The following is an 11691-nucleotide window of genomic DNA, read 5'->3' on the forward strand; positions in this document are numbered from 1 at the left end:
TCTTCTTCTAGTTGGATTCTGATCATCAAGCCATCAAAGCTAGGTCAAATGGGTACTATCTGAAAGTTTGGGTGTTCTTGTGCATCTTCCCTCACTTCATATCAGCTGGACACTTCACTCTCAGCTCTAGCCCTCCGTGGCTAGGTCCTTGTCTCAGGAGTTCTCAAGTCTCCCTACATTTCAAACTAACCAGCCCTTCCTCTTCTCTCTCTTATCTCAAGGTTGATGGGAGTCTATGGAATATTGTCAAGCTCAGCCCATACCTTCATTACTGACTTTCCCCCATTTCCACCCACAAGTAGACCAACACAGTTGCCAGCAAGCTTACATGCCTGCTCATGTGTTCCCTTTGAGTTTCAGTCTTGGAGGGGTTTTGCAGTACTATTGGTTCTTGATCGTATGCTACTTCTTGAAATGGTTGAATATTTACCATCTTTTTTTATACAGTGATTTTGTGTATACCTTCCTCTTTGTCCTTTAATAATTGGCTAACTTCACTTAGCATAATGTCGTCCATGTTATGAGGTATTTTGCAGTATCATTGCTATTCTACAGTGTTTTGTAGTATTTCATTGTGTGTTTGTAGCAAAGTTTGTTTAGCCTTTCTTCTGTTGCTGGACATTTAGGCTGTCTCCATTTGTTGTTGTTGTTGTTGTTGTTATTGTGAATAATGCTGTGACAAACATGAGTGTGCACATATCCACTCGTGTCATGGTTCTTGTTTCTTGGGGATATATACCAAGTAGAGGAATTTCTGGACCATAAGGCATTACTATTTCCAACATTTTGAGGAATTGCTATACTGTTTTCCACAATGGTTGCACCATTTTATGGTCCCACCAGCAATGTCAGAGGGCCCTAGTCTTTCCACACCCTTGCCAGGATTTGCTGTCTTCTGTTTTTTTTGTTGTTGTCTGTTTGTTAACTTGGCTATTAAATCTGAGGTGAGATGATAGCTCATTATTATTTTAATTTACATGTCTCTAATGGAGTCCTGGTCTGGCACTGTGGGTTAATGCACCAGACTGCAAAGCTGTTTGAATAGCAAGATCGGCAGTTCAAGCTCACCAGGTGCTCCTTGGAAACCCTATACAGGGTAGCTATGGATCAGAATCGACTCGACGGCACTTGGCAACAACAATGGCTAATAGAGAGGCGCTCTGGTAGCATAGTGGTTACAAATTGAGCTGCGAACCGCAAGGTCAGCAGTTTGAAACTATCAGCTGTTCCGCAGGAGAAAGATGAGGCTTTCTGCTTCCGTAAAGATTTACAGCCTTGAAAACCCTGTACAGGGTCGCTATGAGTTGGAATTGACTCGACGGCACTTAACAACAACAACATGGCTAATGAAGTCCTGGTATGATGTTGTGGGTTAATACTCCAGACTGCAAAGCCATTAGAACTGCAAGGTTAGTGGTTCAAGCTCACCAGCTTCTCTTTGGAAACCCTATAGGAGGTTGCAATGGGTCATAAATGACTCGACAGCACTTAACACCAATGGCTAGTGAACACTACCATTTCTTCATATGTTTGTTGTCCACTTGAGTGTCTTTTTTTGTGAAGTGTCTGTCCATGTCTTCTGCCCATTTTTAAATTGGTTTGTCTTTGTCTTGTGTTGTGGTTTTTCATAAAATATAAAATTAGTCTCTTGTCTGACAAGCCATTGCAAAATTTTATTCCCAAGTCTGTGGACTATCTTTTTACTATTTTGGTGAAATTTTTGATGCATACAATTGTCTAATTTTTAGGAGCTCCCAGTCATCTATTTTGTCTTCTGCTATCTGTGCATTTTTAGTTATATTTGATAGTGTATTTATACCATGTGTCAGAGCACCTAAATTTGTCCCTATTTCTTCATGGACCATCTCTATAGTTCTAGGTTTTACATTTAGTCTTTAACCCATATTGAGTTTGCTTTTATATATGCTGAGAGATATGGGCCTTATTTCATTTCTCTCTAAATGGATTTCCAGTTTTACCATCACCGTTTATTGCAGGGTTTAGCTCTTGCCCATTTAATGTATTTTGTCTCTTTGTCAAAGATCGGCAGATTTTATGTGGATTGATTTTCTTCTGTGTCCTCAATTCCCTTCCATTGATTTCTAAGTCTTTTATTGCACCAACACCAAGCCATTTTGACCACTGTGGCTGTGCAGTAGTGTAGGGACACAAGCTGAACACTTTCAAATGGCCACACTAATGTCAACCCAGGAGAAGTGCTTTTTTCAATGTTCTCTTCTTTCATCCTCCTCTCCAGCTATAGCCCTGATGTTGCATACAAGGGTTCTGTTTCCTCATATAAGGGTCACATATCTACTAAGGAGTAGCAGGCAGTTGGAGCAGGGTTGTTTTTTCTATTTTTTCCTTGACAGGAGATAATATTCTTCTCATACAACTCCCTCCCTTTTTGCTTGGAATATAAGACTTGTTACCACATATTATCCACAGCTCCCTTCTGCGTGGATAACCTTTACTGGCCAGCCAGCCACCTCTGAAGACAACAGTCATATCCTGCTACCCCGTGTCCTTGGTGGTAAACTATCTCATTTATTTTCTTCTCTGTAATAACCTAATGCCTCTCTGGTTTCTGGTCATTTTTTTCAGTCTCTTGGCAAATACTATTTTTCTATAATTCATCTCTAGCTTTGTGGGGCACCATCTTGTGTTGGCAACAGGATTGGAGGAAGGCTCATTAACAACCTGAGAAATGCAGATGATACAACCTTGCTTGCTGAATGTAAAGAGGACTTAAAATTCTTATTGATGAACATCAAAGACCACAGCCTTTGGTATGTGTTGCTCCTCAATGCAAAGAAGAAAAAAATCCTGTCCACTGGACCAATACAATAACATCCATATAAATGGAGAAAAGATTGAAGCTGTCAATGACTTTATATTTCTTTGACCAACAATCAACATTCATGAAAAAAGTGGTCAAGAAATCAGACGATGTATTGCACTGGGTAAATCTACTGCACAAGACCTCTTTAAAAGTGTTGAAGAGCAAAGAAGACAATTTGAGGACAAAGATAAGCCTGACACAAGCCATGGTATTTTCAATAACCTCATATACATGTGAAAGTTGGACAGTGAATAAGGAAGACCATAGAAGAATTGATGCATTTGAGTTACAATGTTGGAGGAGAATATTGAAAGAACCATGGACTGCCAAAAGAATAAATAGATCTGCGTTTAAAGAGATAACAGCAGAGTGCTCCCTGGAAGCTAGGAAGGCCAGACTTCATCTCTCCTACATAGGACATATTGTCAGGAGAGACCAGTCCCTGGAGAAGGACATCATGTTTGGTAAAGTGGAGGGTTGGCCTAAAAGAGGAAGACCCTCAATGAGATGGACTGGCACAGTGGCAGCATCAATGGACTCAAATGTAGCAACGATTGTGATGTTGGCCCAGGACTGGGCAGTGTTTTGTTCTGTTGTGCAGGGGTCATTATAAATTGGCACCAAATTGATGGAACCTAAAAACAACAACAACAGCAAACTCAATGTGGGTTAAAGACTAAGTGTAAAACCTAGAACTGTAGAGATGGTCCATGAAGAAATAGGGACAAATATAGGGGTTCTGATATGTGGTATAAATACACTCTGTACAGTGGGGTCTCTCTGGTGAGTGACCTGGACCTGCTTGGGTCTAACCACATGACTTCCTCTCAACCTTCCTCAAAGTTGCATCTTCCTTTTAGTCTGGGAATAAAGTTGGGAAACAGAGGAAAACAGTGCTTCTGGCAATTACTGAAATTGACCCTCTTCAGATCTCTGACACCCAATTTTTTACATAATTTTACCATAATTTCAACTAAAAAATACAAGACTAATTCATTAATCTTTTACTTAACACAAAATGGCACTACATGAATATGAAAACTACATCTTCTTTGATTGCATTGATGAAAATCAGTTTATGATGTGCTCAAAGTAATTATTTTTCAGTTTCTTCTCTTCCTACACTCAGCAGAGCAAGATCACACAGTCTGCCATGATGAATTGTTGTTGTTAAGTGATGCTGAGGCAGTTCTGACTCATAATGACCCTGTGTAGGGCCCAGTGCTTGTCCTATCGAGCCACAGCAGGGCTCCATGACACATGGTGATGGCGGTGGTAATGTTTCGTGGAGTCGGTTCCAAGTCATAGAGACCCTGTATAGGGTTTCTGAGGCTGTAACTCTTTACAGGAGCAGAAAGCCTCATTTTTCTCCAGTGGAGCAGCTGGTAGATTTAACCTGATGATCTTTTGGTTAACAGATCAGTTCTTAATCCACTACGCTACCAGAACTGCTAAGATACTTGGGCTCTCCCAAATATGAAAGCATTAATTTTAATTTGCTGATGATCTTTTACAGATGGAGACAGTAAATGCGTTGGTTAAGAGTAACTGATTAGTGATGCCTCCTTCAAGTGGCAGCCAGGGCACCTGCCATCCATGTCATCCCTTAGATATGGAGGACAGCCCTGCATTTACCTCTGCAGTGCAGACAAAATTTGAGTCAATCTTCACATCTCTGTGGTTCCCTTGTCTTCCTGGTCATCATACCTGACGCTTCAGCAGATGTTCTACAAACTTTGGGGTCCAGTATAGTTCTGGGATGGTAATGTGTCTGGCAGAATCCCCACTGCCACTTGCTCTGTCTTCCATATGACTCTCTATCAGCACCTGCCTTGGCTCTCCTCTTCTGTGACCTTGTGATTCATTCAGGGTCTTTTCTGCATGTTCCCAAACACAGCTGCAGATGCCTTGCAAGGCTACTGTTCCCAGGTACCAAGGGCTGTAGCCTAAATTTGCTCAATCTTGGTGCTTCCTGCAGTGGAGAAAGGGGGCATCTTCTGTAGCTCCCTGAAAACAATCCTTCCCAAGGCTTCTTCATGACCTTTTACTATACTTCTGAGGTATATCTCTCCTGGAACAAAGTCTCTTTGCTCATTTTTGGAAGAGCTCATGGGGTCACAGAGAATCTTTAATCCCATCAGGGTCAGAGTGAAGAAGAGCCTCAGGAGACATGACATGTAACTTGGAAAATGGTGGGGTTCTGTGTGGTTGGGAAATGGACATTAGGGAAAAGTGGATGAAGTGTGGACTTCAGTTAGTAATCATGTATCAATACTGGTCCATTTGTTGTGACAAATGTACCACCCCAGTGTAAGATCTTTACAACAGGAGAATTTAGGTGAGGGGTATATGTACCAACATCTCAACTTTTCTACCTATGTAAGAGTTCTGATGTGGAAATTTAAAAGCCCACTAAACTCATTACTGGAGTCTTGGTGTGGTGCTGTGGGCTAATGACACATATTGCAAAGTCATTTGAACTGCAAGGTCGGTGGTTCAAGCTCACCAAGTGCTCCTTGGAAACCCTATACAGGGTAACTATGGGTCAGAATCAAATCAATGGCACTTAACAACAACAACAACAACAAACTCAATACTGTTGGCTAGATTTCAACTCATAGCAACCTTAAAGGAAGGAACAGAACTGCTCCACAGGGTTTCTAAGCTTACAAATCTTTATAGAATCAGAATGCCTCATCTTTCTCACTGTAAGTGGCTTCTGTGTTGGAACTCTGCCCTTTACAGTTAGCGCCCAGTGCTTAACCCAGTGTACCACCAGAGCTCTAAAAACTAAAGCAGTCCTAAAAAGAGTTTAAACAGCAACCCATCTTTCCACAGGGGTTGGTTTTACACAGGCTCTTATCTGAGTTGTCATGGTAAGGATTTCCCCTAAGGATGTGTCAGCTTAATTGCCAGACCCAGCCTATGGGACATGCAGGTTTCCCAACCCCCACTCTTGGGGTCAGTGCCATGCCTGGGAGCACAGTCCCCAGTCACATTCAGAACTCTGACCATTGAACTGAGTCAGCCTAGGACTGTGTCCCGTGGGGCCTATTATCTCCAGGTGGGGTAATTACTCTCATGGGCAGCTCTCCAGATGAGGTTGTCTGCTGGAGGGGATGGCCACCAGTTAAAGGCCCATAGAAAAACACAAGAGCTACCGAGCAGCAACTGAGGTCCTTTAGACACAGATCACATCTCACCTTCCCACCTGAGTAAGATGTTATGCATCTCCCATGTAAATGTGGCATCATGTCCAGACCAAAATGATTGGGATGTATGCCTTGTATTAGTAATGGACAGTAAATGAGTGGTAGTAGCTGCCTATCTTTCTATTGCTAGGCTTTTGGGTTATGTGGTCCAATTTTGCCCTTAATATATTTGAAGACACTTTTGTTTTTACCCTGACCTATTTTATTGTGGGGAAAAAAAGTCCCCTAAAAGTGATTTGTTAATTACTTTTGTTATTTCAGTTTGAAACTAAATTGCCGGGACCTGCCACACATCTGCTGGTTGTGCTGACTGATCCGTGCAGTTGATCTGCTGGTAAGAGGGGAACCACCAGGTGGATCTGAAGGTAGGAGGATCTCAGACTTAAGGGGTTGAGACAAGTGGAGGGTGAGTGGGCATCGTTCCTACATGTATAGGATGTTGGTGGATGCCTGGGGGTTCGCATTGCTTGTGGCGACTGGGTGGGGCATGACATGGACCCTCAGGGGCAGAGACCTTGGGTGAACGCCATCTTGTACTTCAAGGCTCTCTCAAACTGCTGATCTGAGAGGGATGTGCTGCCCATGGTCTTATGCAAGCACATAGAAGGGCCTCAGGGATCACCAACCTGCAGTCCAAACTGTCAGAAACACCAGAACTTTCCCACCCTTGAGCTGCATGAACTGAGTAGTGACCACTACTCCATTGTATGTGTAGTCTTCTGTCTGAATTACATGTGAAGGAGGTTAAATGTTCAAAAGGTGCAAAATGGTGGGGACTCTGCCTCTGGGTTGCCCTCAGTCCACACCAAATGCATCTAGACCTAGACTTTCCCACATCCACTGGGGTTTGTAATGACACCAGCAGAGGAACACTTGATATTGGTAAAACTGACTGTTCTCTGAGAGTGTCCTTGCCAAAGACCTGGGTCTCTACATTGGTGGAGAGTTCATGGACCTCTGATGAGGTTCAGCTTGTTCCCATTCCTCCAGACCTACACAGCCTTGTGCTCCCTGAAGGAATGGGCTTCCTACCAGCCCAGGATAAATGGGATAGATTTTGAATCAGGATCGGGGTTTCTGCCTATGGATCAGTTGCTATCGGCATTCCCTTATGAGGGTCTAGGAATTCTTGGAGAGCAGCCTTAAGTGTGTGAGGCTGGCTGGACAGTAATGCTTGTGCCTGAAACACCTGCACAGGTGAGTCTGCAGTTGACACTGAAGTCCCTCCTTGCCCTGTAGCTGTGTTGGCCTAGGAGTGTAGAGTCCTATGTGTCCCAGCTGCAAGCAAGGTTTTTCCTTATGGGAAGCAGAGACAAGACAACCAACTCGGTGCCTATATTGACCAAGGTTGAGTATGGACATTAAAGGCAGTGTGGACTGGTGGGTCCCTGGATTCAGAAGGGTATGTTGTAAGTTAAAGTGAACACAAACTCATTCTGTGCTCACTGTGTAAGTGACTGTGTGATGCTGGGGACAGACCTGCTGATTACAAATGGAGAAAGCTGTGAGGAAGGGTTATCATCAGGAACTAGTGGGGCTACCTAGAAGAGTCCAGGGTGAGAGATAATTCCCTGCCTGCTCCAGGATGAAGAGACACGTTGATGACTTAGTTGTGTGCTTTCTTTGTTAAGATGCCAACAAGTCCTGGTGGGTTGTGATCTGGGTCTTTGTCAAAGACAATGATACCCATCGTTTTATGCTTCTTTCTGACCAGGACCCGGTTCATCCAGATGTCAGCAGACAACCAAACATCTGTAGTGGAGTTCATTCTTCAGGGCTTCTCAGATGACCCACAGATCCGGGTGCTACTCTCGGTCCTTTTCCTCTTCCTCTACCTGATAGGTCTTGCAGGAAACGTCCTCATCGTCCTACTCATCATTCTCAGCCCAGGTCTGCACACCCCCATGTACTTCTTCCTTGTCAACCTGGCCTTTTTGGACCTCATTTGCACAAACACTGTTCTCCCCAAACTTATGGAGAGCTTGCTGGTCACTGTGGGCACAATCTCCTATCATGGTTGCCTGACCCAAATCTTTTTCCTGACTTGGTCCCTTGGTGCGGAGCTGTTGTTGCTCACAGTCATGGCATTTGACCGCTATGTGGCCATCTGCCAGCCATTGCGGTATGGCACCATCATGAGTTGGCCACTGTGTACACTGCTAGCCACAGCTGTGTGGACAATCACTGTAGCCAACACATCAGTGCACACAGGCCTCATGGCACGGCTGAACTTCTGTGGCCCCAATCACATGCAGCATTTCTTGTGTGAAGTCCCCTCGCTGCTGTTACTGTCTTGTAGCCCCACAATTGTAAACAATATCATGATTATCATGGCTGATGTCTACTTCGGCGTGGTCAACTTCTTCTGCACCATGGTTTCCTATGGCTACATTGTGGCCAGCATCCTCCGCATCCGCTCATCTTCAGGCAAGCACAGAGCCTTCTCTACCTGCTCCTCCCACCTCCTGGTGGTCACCTTGTACTACTCCACTGTCATCTACACCTATTTCCTCCCAGCCTCTGGTGCCTCAATGGAGAATGGTAAGGTCGTGGCTGTATTGTACACAGCGGTCAGTCCTGCCCTGAACCCGCTCATCTACAGCTTGAGGAACAAGGATGTGAAAGCTGCTCTCCAGAAGGTAGCCCCTTCCTCCTGGTTAGGAAAGAGTGTGGCCACATGAATTATTCTAGTGTCAACTGTGTTAATTTCAAAATATGACTTTGATAATCAGAAGCAAGGGGCAAAGGGCAAGACAGTAACTAATGGGATGGATTTGCAAAAAAGGAACTCCACCGGTTTCAGCAGCCTGGTGATTTACCTGGACCTTTAATCACTCCTGATTCTGTTGATGTGACCCAGGATACTGTGAGTGAGGGGGATTGACCCCCAGAAGCAAGGCTTTATGTAGAGAGTGTCACTGCCACTTCTTTTAGGGTAGAGTTTGTTTGACCATGAGGACACCTCAACACATTACTTGGGCTGCTCCAATGTGGAGATTGCTTCAATGTTGTTGTGAAGAGCTCTCCTAGACCTAGTTCTCTGACTTAGCTCTCTTGGAGTGGGTCCAGGAAATGCACGAGTAGTCACTTCTCAACACAACAGTGAGTTAATGGTACTGGCATGGCAGAAAGGCAAAGCCATGTGTACCTAGTCACCACTCAGAACCTGACAAAAAGAGGTGTTTTATCATTTTATTCCTTCCACAAAAGGTATCATCATTCTTCACCTGGAAGCTGTACCATAGCAGACAAGTGTTGTCTTTTGTCTTTAGTTTTACAAATCTTATTAAACATTGTTTGTATGAGTTCAGTTCTTCCTTAGTTTACTTTCCACTAGTAACACTGATAGTATTCTGTTTTTAGCTTCTGAATGTTGACATTATTTATTGCTTCAGCCCATCTTTCTTCCTTTCTCTTAGTAATTTTATCTATTTCCTGTCTACATTTATTATCAATTTTTGATAGTGATGTACAAATTTATAGCTATAGTCCAACCCTAACCCTGGACCCATTTATAAAACTGCCCAGCTAGTGGTGTTGTTTTTGAGTGTCTTTAAGTTGCTTCCAACCCATAGAGCCCTGTTATAAGGTTTCTGAGGAGCAGCTGGTGGTTTGACGTGCCAATATTGAGGTTAACAGTTTAGTACGTGTTCTACAGAACCACACTCAGATCCCAGATTTATTTTACAGTCCAGGCCTCACTCTGGACCCACTGAATTAACTGGTCATAAAGCTGTTTTGTGGATTTTTTGAAATCTTTCAGGGATCTCATGTAGCCAGTCTGAGTGTATGACTTTCAGTTTCCTCAACACCATCTAGTTGCAAGAGTCAGTTGATGAGAAATTCTTGATATTCTTTCTTACCATCTGTATGTAGACAATCTTCAAATCCAGTTATTTAACTAAAACATCACCACATCCTTTTCTTCTTTTGCTTCTAATACTTACACATGTAGCCATAAGGTTCCTACCAGGTGACATGATGCCTTGTAACTGATCTACCTACATCTAGTGCTAATCTTGACCACCAGGATTGGTTCAGCCTTGTGTACAGAGCTATAACTTTCACAGTTTATTATGCAAGGGTTAAAAGCAATAGAATATCACATTGCACATACAAGGTTGTAAGAATTTACATGAACACCTATGTACCCATATCTATTTTATTCTGTTAATTTGATATAGTGTTTATTATTCACCTTTTTATCCATTTAACTATCTTACTGTTTATGCATTTCAAAGCAATTTTCAAGGATTAGTACACTTCATAGGCATTTCAGCATGCCTATCATTTATTAGAGTTTAACATTTGTCAATAGTTTTTTCCCCCTTTTTAGTAAATATTTAAACAATGATTACATAAATAGAGGTGTACATTTGTTGGGTTTTGACAAACGCAGACAGCTGTAACTCAAACCTGTATCAAGATACATTACATGACAATTGTCCCATAAAACTCCCTTCTGTGACTTCCCATAAATCTTTACCTCACCTCTCAATGGAATAATTTCTAATTATTTCCATGAAACATAAATTTCACATTATCTAGAATTTCATATAAATATAATAAATATAAACATGCATTCATTTGTATCTGACTTCTCTTCTTTCCCTTTGCATGATATACTTGAGATTCACTTATGTGGTATGTATCAGTTGTTCATCTCTTCTTAGCTTTGATCAATATTCTGTTAGTCAAAAATGCAATGCCACATGTCATTTATCTATTTGTCTGTTGATGGACATTTATATTGTATTAAAATTTTGGCTATTACAAATAAAGTTTCCCTAAACATATGTGTCCACTATTTGTCTGTCAGTTTTTCTTAATGACAAGTTGGTGTGATTTTGGAAGCTATGCCACCTGCATTTTTACTCTTGAACACTTTAAAGAGGTCTTATGCAGCAGCTTTGACTAATGTAAAATGTCATTTGATTTCTTTCTTTAAAAAAATTTTTTTTTTTTAAATTATGTGATAGTTTTCATGGGAGAACATTAGTTTTGCATTCATCCTATTGTATATCGTTTCATTGCCATGGTTATAATCCCCTTCATGCATCATCAACCAATCAAAGAATATACACTACAAGCCTGCCCTCCTGGTGGTCAGCACACAGCCCCTCTTCCTCTCTGGATCTAAAGTCCCCAACTGCTCCATCTCTCCACGTCATCATGTCTGCTTCCATCTCAGGCATCACTGCTTCTCTGGGTAGGGTCCCACTCTCAGCTCTTCTCCCTTGATGGTCCCAGGGACCTCTGCTTCTAGGCTGAAAAGTTGATCACTCCCCTCCTTACTACAAAACATCTGCCTTTACATTTCCAATCCTCACAAACAATCCTGATAACAATTATTCACTATCATATCACAAGAGACACATCCACATTTCATTTCGTCAGCCCTGCCTAGACAAATTGTATACTACTCAGTGGAGATTCTACCTTCCTTCACACCCTCTGAATCTAGGTTCCCTCTTGAAAGCTTGTAAGCCAGTCACTTTTTGCCTTTGTAGGGCCTCTTCCTTACCCCTCCCCCCCATTTTGGGTAGCCAATGTCTAAATTGCCCATCTCTGTCTACTCTGTGTATGGAGGGGGTGGGAATGATCCTTGCTGTAAAGATTTGTTTCCTCTTTTGAGCT

At 42.5% G+C, this 11691-nt stretch overlaps 1 protein-coding gene across 1 annotated transcript; it reads left to right on the plus strand.

The window, feature by feature from the left end:
- The first annotated feature begins 7784 nt into the window (after positions 1-7784).
- Positions 7785-8735, plus strand: LOC102835083 (olfactory receptor 13A1-like). Its single transcript, XM_006867505.1, has one exon. The coding sequence runs from the start codon at positions 7785-7787 to the stop codon at positions 8733-8735; it is 951 nt and encodes a 316-aa protein (XP_006867567.1).
- Positions 8736-11691: the final 2956 nt, after the last annotated feature.

This window comes from Chrysochloris asiatica, unplaced genomic scaffold (assembly GCF_000296735.1).
Source record: "Chrysochloris asiatica unplaced genomic scaffold, ChrAsi1.0 scaffold00105, whole genome shotgun sequence".
Lineage (NCBI taxonomy): Eukaryota > Metazoa > Chordata > Mammalia > Afrosoricida > Chrysochloridae > Chrysochloris > Chrysochloris asiatica.

Coding starts and splice junctions, on each gene's coding strand:
- LOC102835083 (XM_006867505.1), top strand. CDS start 7,785: ATGTCAGCAGACAACCAAACATCTGTAGTGGAGTTCATTCTTCAGGGC.